This window comes from Epinephelus moara, chromosome 10 (assembly GCF_006386435.1).
Source record: "Epinephelus moara isolate mb chromosome 10, YSFRI_EMoa_1.0, whole genome shotgun sequence".
NCBI classification, from domain to species: Eukaryota; Metazoa; Chordata; class Actinopteri; order Perciformes; family Serranidae; genus Epinephelus; species Epinephelus moara.
This window is the reverse complement of record NC_065515.1, coordinates 37,250,236-37,260,097: the sequence shown is the minus strand read 5'-3', so window position 1 is coordinate 37,260,097 and position 9,862 is coordinate 37,250,236. Positions and strand designations below refer to the sequence as shown.

General features: G+C 39.5%; 1 protein-coding gene and 1 long non-coding RNA gene across 2 annotated transcripts; one reads left to right on the top strand and one right to left on the bottom strand.

Annotated features, from left to right (window-relative positions):
• Positions 1–6: 6 nt before the first annotated feature.
• LOC126396298 (uncharacterized) lies at positions 7–3,127 on the top strand. The gene is made up of 2 exons (XR_007570558.1): positions 7–1,343; positions 1,489–3,127. It is a non-coding gene; the product is annotated as an uncharacterized LOC126396298 (long non-coding RNA).
• On the bottom strand, positions 2,984–9,468 carry fetub (fetuin B). Its single transcript, XM_050054231.1, has 7 exons — positions 9,099–9,468; positions 7,654–7,767; positions 7,201–7,288; positions 6,753–6,919; positions 6,025–6,126; positions 5,548–5,634; positions 2,984–4,248 (listed from the first exon to the last, which is right to left on the bottom strand). The coding sequence occupies exons 1-7, from the start codon at positions 9,312–9,314 to the stop codon at positions 3,502–3,504; spliced, it is 1,521 nt and encodes a 506-aa protein (XP_049910188.1). The 5' UTR covers positions 9,315–9,468; the 3' UTR covers positions 2,984–3,501.
• Positions 9,469–9,862: the final 394 nt, after the last annotated feature.

Here is a 9,862-nt window from a genome sequence, read left to right as displayed (position 1 = left end):
GATGAGATGCTGTGTCCTGCGAGCTCAGTTCCAAACAAACACCGCGGAGATGAAATTCCGCCTCTGTGGCGACTTCCGTATGTGGGCAGACATTCTACGGCACTGGGCCGACCTAAAGCCGACGTAACAGAGATGTTTGATGAGCTGGGACAAAAGAGTATTAAATTTAAAGATATCCGCCCATGCGGCCGATGCTTGTCAGACGTTATAAATTCAGGGCCGACGTGTAGTCCTCAGGCCGACGTCGGCCAGATGTATGTGTGCTATCTGGGTATTATATTCGTTTTATATCTTGGAATACATATGACGTTGTAAAATAGGAACTTATTTTCCACATCCATGACTTTTGTGTGATAATTAGCCTACTTTGTAGTTAGCTAACACTAGCTAACTAAGTTAGCTAGTGTTAGCTAACTACATTAATGTAGGTACTACACTAATGTAATGTAACTACACTAATGTAGGTACTAGTTAGCTAACTACTATGTAATGTTAATGTTAGCTCGCTAACATTATTGCATTTGTTGTGTAGAAATAAGCAGCCTTCAATGATGTCATTAGTAAGTGTGTGTGTGTGTGTGTGTGTGTGTGTGTGTGTGTGTGTAGCTAGTAAGCTAGCTAACATTACTGCATTTGTTGTGTAGAGATAAGCAGATTTACTATGATATTTATAGCTTCCTTGTAATACAGTTTCTCAATTGCTAAAACACTAAAACCCATTGGCTGAACAAAGTTCGCAGTTGCCTGAACTCATTTAGCTAATTGTGCAGTCTGTTGTCAATACCTTAAACCATTTCACATGGTAAAACACAATTTGCAGATCTCACTTAGACTTTTCAGCAGAACTCTAAACACATTTTCATTCTCAAAACACATTCTGCACTCTAATGCACATGTCATCCATACTGGTAAACACAAGTGGCAACAATCAAATACAAATAGAGAACACATGTCATTGATTAAACACAACCACTGAAAATTGATTTCACATGTTTCAAATCATGTGACACAACCAATATAAGCCAGTTCAGAGAGCAAACAGGTTGTTGAAGGTGGGACGGAGAAAGTCTAAGAATGGATGGAAGAAACAATGTGAGAGGACGAGGACGAGTGCGTATGCGAGGTGGGCGACGAGGAGTAAGAGGAGGAGGAGGGCAAGAAAGAGGAAGAGGTGGACAAAGAGGAAGATGAAGAGTGGAAATATCTGATGAAATTCGAGCAACAGTCATTGACCATGTTCTTGTCCATGGACTGACAATGAGGGAAGCAGGACTTAGAGTGCAACCCAATTTGAGCTGATTTTCTGTGTCCACCATAGTAAGGACATTCAGAGAAGAGAACAGGTACAGTATACTACTGTATTTTTGTAATTGCAAATTTACTGTACTACACTATATGCAGCTGTTTCAATAGACATTTGTAAAGTTCATCACTGTATGTATTGTACTGCATGAATATTTTTTGTAACTGCACATCTACTTTTTGTAGAATTGCAAGGCTGCCACATGCAGGTGGAAGGACAGCTATATTCACTCGGGAGCAAGAGCAAAGCAGAGTATAATTTCTGATCAATTTTGAGCTACTATGATAGAACATGTTTTCATTCATCAAAAGACAATGACAGAAAAATATGAAATTTGTTTTGAGATTAAAAATGTACTTCTCCCTGAGAACTATATGTTTTGAACAACGTGTTTTCTATTTTTTGGTGTATTGTTTACTGACTGCTTGATAGTGTATATCATTTTGATCGCTTTGTTTATGATTTGAGAGCAGTGTTTGGTTTTGAGCACAGGTAAATCTGTTTTGAGGCGAAAGTTTCATTTTGCACGAGGAGTCAGAGGTTTTGTAAATAGTGCTTGAAGCTGAGGTTTTGTGTTTAATGTTTTCAGAAAATGGAGCAAGGTTTCAGAAATTGTGTTTTAGCAATTGAGAAAAACTGTAAAATCTAACCCGTTAGGTAGCCTATACTATTATTGATTATTCAATGATGTCATTAGTTGTCAAAATGTTAATAAAAAGTGATAAATGAATATGTCAAACATGAAGTCATTCTTTTGTTGACCAAAATATAATACAAATCATCATCTTTAACCCAAATGAAAGAAATTGCTTATCAGTATTGTTTATCGCATTGATTCTAATTGGGGTCATTTTTGACCCCACTTATGGAAGAGTGTAGGTATTGGTAGGTCATGCATCTAAGGGTTAATGGAGTAGCCATTCAATTTCGTTGTATTTCAGATGCAATGACAATAAAGGCATTCATTCATTCATTCATTCATTCATACATTACTGAGGGTGTGGCTGCTTCAGTGACAGGTCTTCACCACAGTCAGTGAATCAGATCTACCTATTGCTCCTCCAAAGATCCACCCAATTCTTCCAGATTTGGTCACTTCTGGTCCCAAAATCCAAGACAGCAATGGCCAAAATGCCAACCTTGAGGTTTCAAAATGTGAGTCCACAAAGCAATGAGTGATGTCATGGTAGCTACGTCCATTATGTTTATACAGTGTATGGTAAACAGCCAGTATGTAAAGTGCTATTTAGAAAAGGCTAAGCTCTGACCGGCAGCAATACAAACATTTCTTTATGCTCTGAATCTTTCTGAAAATAATTCATAAAGCAAACTGTTTTAAATATATTATCACATGATGTACAGAGGGTACACATGGATATCATCAAGAAAAAGGTTGTTACAATAGATATTTTGTTGCAATTTATATTGTTGTACACCAGTTACTGTCTGGGAATTAATAGAACAAAAATAACATAATAATAATGTATAGTTAAGAAAATCCATCTCCTGCTGGTCACCCAAACACAAGCTTTTTAAAAAAAAATTATTTTCACAGCATTTTTAGCAACAGTGACAGTAGTGAGATCAGAGACAGGAAACAGGAGGGTTGGGGAAATGTGCATTAAAATCAACACAACATTGGATTGTCTTAGTCTTGATCAGCACAAAAAACACAGCGAGTTTGTGTGGTATCTTTTATTATTTTGTGCAGTCAAACACAGATATCATACAAACATAAAAACTTTCATGTTTGCTGGCTTGACTATACAGTGACTAAGATCTTTGCTTTTAAAGATGATTCCTCCATGTGAATGGAGTACAGTGTTGTCTCTCTGAGGATTGTTATAAAGTAAATTACTAGTTTAGTGTTTTTTATGTTGTTATTTATGACCAATTTCCCATCAAAATATGTTTGGATCATTGTGTTTTTGTTTTTTATGCACTTTGCTTCTGTTAGATGTTTGAGGTAAGCAGAGACAGGAAAGGTTACATGTTATGTTCTTATATTAAAATACAATGTTGCCCAAGGATGGCTCAGAGAAGCAGTTTAGGCATGTTATATTGTCTAGCAATGTGTCTGAAGCAAATGTATTAAATGTTATATTCTTTACTTACTTCTGTGTCTTTGTGTGACTTTTTATTTTTAAATTTTTTTAAATTTTTTTTTAAATCCATTCAGTTGCTGCGTAAGGGCTACTTTATGCAGCTGGCTTGAACATGGGGTCCTCAGCAAAGAGTTGCTCCACCAGGGTGGTTCCTGCAGCTGCAGGGGGGCACTGGGCTGAGACTGTGGTGGGGAAGGCCTCGATGGTGGGTTCCATCTGTCCGGGGATCTCGGGGTCAGGCTTGAGGGGCAGAGTGACTCCAACCTCAGGGCCACCAGCAGGAACATCAGGGAAGGAAGGCAGGGTCGTGGGCTTATCCATGGAAGGAAGCATTCTCACCATGCCCTCTGGGTTGTCGTGGGCTGTGGTCTCGTGCTCATGCTCGTGGTGATGGTGGTGGTGCTCGTGGTCGTGCAGGTGAGCGTGCTTGTGGTCGTGGTCCAGGGCGAGCTCGTGGTCGTGCTCGTGGGTGTGCACGTCATCAGCATGCTTGTAGTCGTGGTGCTGGTTGGGTGAGTCGTCACTGTGGTTGTGTGCCTTGGCGTGATGAGTGTGCACGTGATCATGGTCATGCCCATGGTCGTGGGAGTGGGCGTGAGCGTGCGTGTGGCTGCTGCCCGCATCGTGGTCGTGTGTGTGGTGGTGGTCGCTGTCGTTAGCGTGCTGCTGGATTTTGTCGTGATGAGTGTGGCTCTTGGTGTGGTCGTGTACGTGGTCGTGTGTGTGTGCATCATCTACAGAGTGTGCCTTGTCGTGGTCATGGCTGTGTGCTTGTGTGTCTGTGTGGCTGTGGTCAGTCTCTCTGCCCAGCAGGTGCTGTGTCTTCTCTCTCTCAGCGGCCTGAAGAACACATCAAGATATTTAGATATTTAGATTTAGATGCGTGCAACTCCTACTACATTCACCATAAACCATAAAGACATACTGTTAACTACATTAGAAGAATGCAGAGCTGTCTTTAAGTCTTTTGGGGCAAGCTGTGAAGGAGAATTTCACTTTATCTCAGCTTGGATCTTATTTAAGTAGGTTTGTCCATTTTTTCTATGCGATAATATCATAATTACTAAAACTGCAGAGATCAGTCCTTTAAAGGAGCAGTGTGTGGGATTTAGAGGCATCTAGTGGTAAGGATTGCAAATTGCAACCAGCTGAAACTTCTCCCATGTGCCAAGCATGAGCTCCTGGTTAGAATTTCTTCAGTGGTCATTGTTCAGGAGGTTTTTAACGGAGTCAGATTATCTGCAGAGGTCTCTTCCTCTTCCAAACAAACAGACCAGAGGCCTGTACTATAAAGCAGGATTTGGCGTTGGCGAGGTAACTTCAGGGTTAACTCTGGGTTAACACACACTCTGGCCAATGTTAGGGTTAGTCAAGGCAGATAGCGACAAGATATCCTGGGTTAGTTGAAATGGCTTTGTGGTACAGGCTTCAGGTGATTAAAACTAGTAAAAACACTGAAAAAAGCAGCTGCATGTTACAAATTAGTGTTTCTACTAGGCTGTTTGGCTTGCTATAGATGGGCTGCTGGCTCAACAAATGCACAACTACAAATCAGCGTTTTTCCCAGTGCTGTTCGGCTCATCGCAGATGGCCTGCTAACTACAGAGGCTGAAATGAAAAAAAGGAAAGCACCAATGGCCCTATCTAGAGCCAGTGTTTCATTTGTATGTTCTGGGCTACTGTAGAAACATGGTGGTGCAACATGGCAGACTGTGTAGAAGAGGATCTACTCCTTACGTAAATATAAATGGCTCATTCTAATGTAACAAAAAACCGACAATTCTTATTTTCAGGTGATTATTCACTAAAGAAAAAACATGTTTAGATTATATTTCATTTTTGCCTATATGTCACCCTAAATTCTACACACTGGACCTTTTAAGCATTGCAGCAATGTCAACATGCTCCCAATTACTTTGGTGACTACAATGGTATAATAGAAATACATATATATAGAAATAATTGCCCAGACCCAGGTTGTGATAAATCTGTACTGAATTCCTCTACATTTAAAGAAAAGAATAATTTGTGTGTGCTTTTTTCTTTAACTAGTAAAGGACATTCAAAAAATGGAGAAAAAAGAATTACTAAATTAATTAATGACACTGTGTTTTTTCTTTATGGCTTAGCGAGTCTTACCTCAGGCTCATAGATCTCACACTCTACACTGGGGTCAGCTTCACCAGTGGGAGTGTAGAAGAGGGATCCCTTACAGAAGCCCTTGTGCTGTGGAGAGAAAAACAAGAAAGAAAAAAACAAGTAAGAGAGGAGAGAGCAGAGAGATGGTTATGCCTGTGGCTTTACTAGAATTTATTGGTAACAATCTCAGTTTCATCTGTAATCCTTTGCTACAATTGACCTGCTCATGGTCCAGAGCAGTGAGCAGAAAAAGGACGATCCTTTGGCATTAAAAACTCAAATAGTCTTCTTATGTATTACACTTAAACCTGGAAAGCCAGAATAAAAACCAAAATTATCTTATTTCTCTTAAAACTTCTGGGAGAATTAAAGCCAAATAGAATTAGCCTAGAGCAGTCTCTTTTCAACACAAAACAAATACTGAAAGTTGAAATTAACAGTCCATTTGAGCAAGATAAAAATTTTCTCACGACTCACAGCAAACTCGCACTCCATGAGAGGGCACTGATCAGTTTTGCTTTGTCCGCAGGTGGTCTCCTGGATGGTGTACTCTACATTGTAATACATCGACAGGGCCATCTGGATGCACACACACCCACACCCACAGACAGACAACAACATGGGATCTTTGGTTAGGAGTTAAGTAGTAGTTGGTTAAACAGCCAGTGGGTGAGCGAGAGAACTTCTGACTGATGGAAGAGCAGAAGGTCTGAGTACAAACCACTGATTACATATATCGGATATATATACATATATGGGAGTTTAAAGGGATATGGGTCATGAGGGATGAGAAGGAAGCAGTGTATTTAGTCATATTTTGGCAAAGATATTACTGTTTATTACATAATGCGCCTTTATATTAACCACAATGAGGTAGATGTTTCTGCAGAAGTGTTTTTTCTGGATAGTTTTATGGAAGCCCATTTCTGCTAATGTGATGGAAAAAAATCTTGCAAGTCATTATAATGAGAAACTTTCTCGATTTAATATCTCAAAAAATTAAAAATAATACTAAGTGATTAATTTGAGAAAGGTTCTCATTATAATAACTTACAGGATTTTTCTCATTACATTGACAGAAATGGGCTTCCATAAAATTTTACTGCAAATTCTATGGTGAAATGGCGCCAATTTCTGAATAGGTAATTGATACAAATCCAAGTTGGTCACAGGAGCAAACTATTTTTTACGTGTGGAATACATACCCCGGCAGTAGCACGGTTGACTTTGAGCAGAGCAAAACGATGCAATAACCCGCTCTCACTGTTGAACTTCTCCAGTGTGAGAGACACAGCCTTCTGGACATTATCGTTGTCAGTGGCGATAAGAGTTGGACAGTCAGCACACTGGCTATTTATCCGAGCTGCAGGAACTGAGCAAAGACAAAAAACACAAATCACAAGCTTGTGTTGCACTGAACAAAACCTCAGTTTCATTTCACCAAGCTTTGCATCTTAGAAGTTTTCTTTTATTAAAATAGCAAGAAACATCTGGCATATATACTTAAGAGTCCAACTGAGCTGAAGAGATATGGAACTGTTTCATAAGATTGGCAGAATTTTCAGATGTTCATTTTCAAATATATACTCAGTGAATGTGGGTCTAGATGTCTTTTTCAGATAACTTATTTCAGCTTTTTTTTTTTTTTTTTACCTGGTCTGACAGCACAGTCATATTTGTAGAGACGCACCACTCTGTGCACCCTACTGATAAAGATGGCAGCTTTGCACTGTCCATATACCTGCAAAGACCAATACAATAATAAGCACATATTTTAGTGTGCTGCACAACAAAAGACTTGATATTTAATGTATTATTAAAAGTGAACATGTATTATGTCTTCTTCTTCTGCCAATTTAGGGACAACTCTTTATGAAGGAAGAAGGAACAATTATAACTCTTGTTAAATTAATGCAGTAGGATGTGATTTACATCAGGCAAGCAACTGAAATTACATAGAACTGGAAAGACTGTAAAGAATAAAAAGAAATGGACTTAAGACATAGGTTTGTATTTTAAAAAAGTGGGGCTGCAACAGTATACAGTGTGTGTGTGTGTGTGTGTGTGTGTGTGTGTGTGTGTGTGTGTGTGTACGTGTTTTCTAACCGGTGTGTCAGTGGTGGGACGAACTTCACAGTCCTTCCACTCCTTCTTGCTGAGAACACTGCAGTTAGTCTCCACAACATCCATAGTCAGGTAGAAAACCATGCTGTTCTCTTCCTGTGACACACACACACACACACAGGCATACAGAACACAATATCAGAGCACCCAAATGGTAGGCTACTAATCTTCCACTCGGTCAGAGAATGCATCGTGTGTGATGGTTCAAATGACTGATGAAATATATATATGATGAAAATAAAAAAAGCCCTGTAAAAATGTTTAAACTCTCAGATTCTGGCATTTCCATGACAACTGTTCCCCATCCAGTAATTCTTGGTATCACGACATCTTTAACACATCAAAATAGACCTGTCTTCTGCTACATAGCAGCAGTGGCGCCACCAAGGGGTGGCCAGTGGGGGGCACAGTTACCTTGATACAATCCCTGCCCTCCCTTGTGAAAATATATAAAAATTATTAGAGGCTTCTGTTTGGTGTTTTTAAACTTGAGCTGTTTTTTTCCTAGTAATTGTTTTGAGCCTTACAATCAATGTACTCCTTTAATTAAAGCTGTATATTTTTTATAGAACAATGAATCACCTAAGACATGTATATACAGTTACATAACACATTAAATCAGGATTTTTGTTGAACTCAAAATGTTGACCGTACAAGCATTAGTCTATGCACATCAGATAAGCAGTGACTGTAAAATAAGGAATTATATACTTGGTCTGCTAACTCTCATCAGTGTAGTTTTCAATTACTTTATATACTTAAACATCATAATAGAATTGCTGAAATTCAGTTATGGCTTTTGGTTCAGGTGTGCCAACCAAAAATTTACAGCGGCCCCCTCTGGCCGCCCAAAATCTCTGGGGACACTTCATTAATATTTGGCCCAAATGTTTAACGTGAATAGTTATTACAGTCTTAATAATTCATAATGAATTTCAAAAGCAAAATTCACACATTCTCATCATCCGTGTCTTTTTTTGAGGACTAGAGGTAATCAGATTAAGGGAAGACCTGCCAGGTGAGCTCCAGCAGACTAAATCCTGATTTATAATTTGCCTCTTAAACATCACTTTTAGGATTTTCTTCAAATCATATGAAATATCCTTGCCTGATTCTTATATATTGCTAATTACAATATGAACAATCACTTAGCCCATGTTTGAACAGTGTTTAAGGAAAAATCCCCCTTTTATGTGAACAATTTTGGCCTTCACGCCTATTTGTTATAATCATCTTTTACTTGATAGCTTAATTGTAGACATACAATATATTTAGTAACAAACATCACATCAGACAGGATGTCAACATGTCCTTTTCCCAGCAAAGAACTGTAAAGTAGATACAGCTTGTATTCCCAACTGGAAAACATAAGTGGCCTGATCAAACTTTCTTTCAACTTCTACCATCAATTCTTCACTTTTACTCACATGTTGCTTCATGTGGACATCCGACAGGCGGTGCAGGGCGAAGACGTAGCCCTCGTGCCGGTCCTCGTTGATCTTTTTGAGAGCAAGCTCTGCAGCTCCCTTTGCAGATGCATCTTCACACGAACCCTGCTCCATGCCTTCCTGCTCCACCGGTGCACCATTGATGTGCATGCACCCCAACGCCAACAACAGCGATAACAGCACACCGTACTTCATGGTTAAGGCCTGGAACGTCTCTGTCTGTGTCTCTCAAACACACACACGCACACAGACTGGTGGGGGAGATGCCCAGAGAGGGAACAGCATGATCTTTTATATCCTGCTGCTGTTTACTGTAAGTACACCCACTTTCTCAAAAAAAATCACTGCCCCCCTCATCATCTCTGGTAAACATAACCATTGACCCCCACCCCCTCCTAAAACTCATGGTCATATCTAGGAATGCTGCATCAGTTGATCAATCTTCCAACCAATCAGCTACTGTGAGGACTTGCACAATGGAGCTTATCAGTTGGGAGATAATCGGCCCTGTAGTGCTACTCTCTTCTCTGGACTCAATAGAGATAGTCAGTGGGCTGTAAAGTGACTTGATCCACTCTTGGCTCTGAATCCTTGTTCAGGAGAGCAGCATTTATAGGATGTGGTAACAGTGGCTATTATCTAAAAGTTAAAGAGTAATCTTAAGTAATCACATTGAGTATTCAGAAGTCCATTCAAACACACTGCTTATTCTACATCTATGTTACCAGCTGACCAAAGCAGTA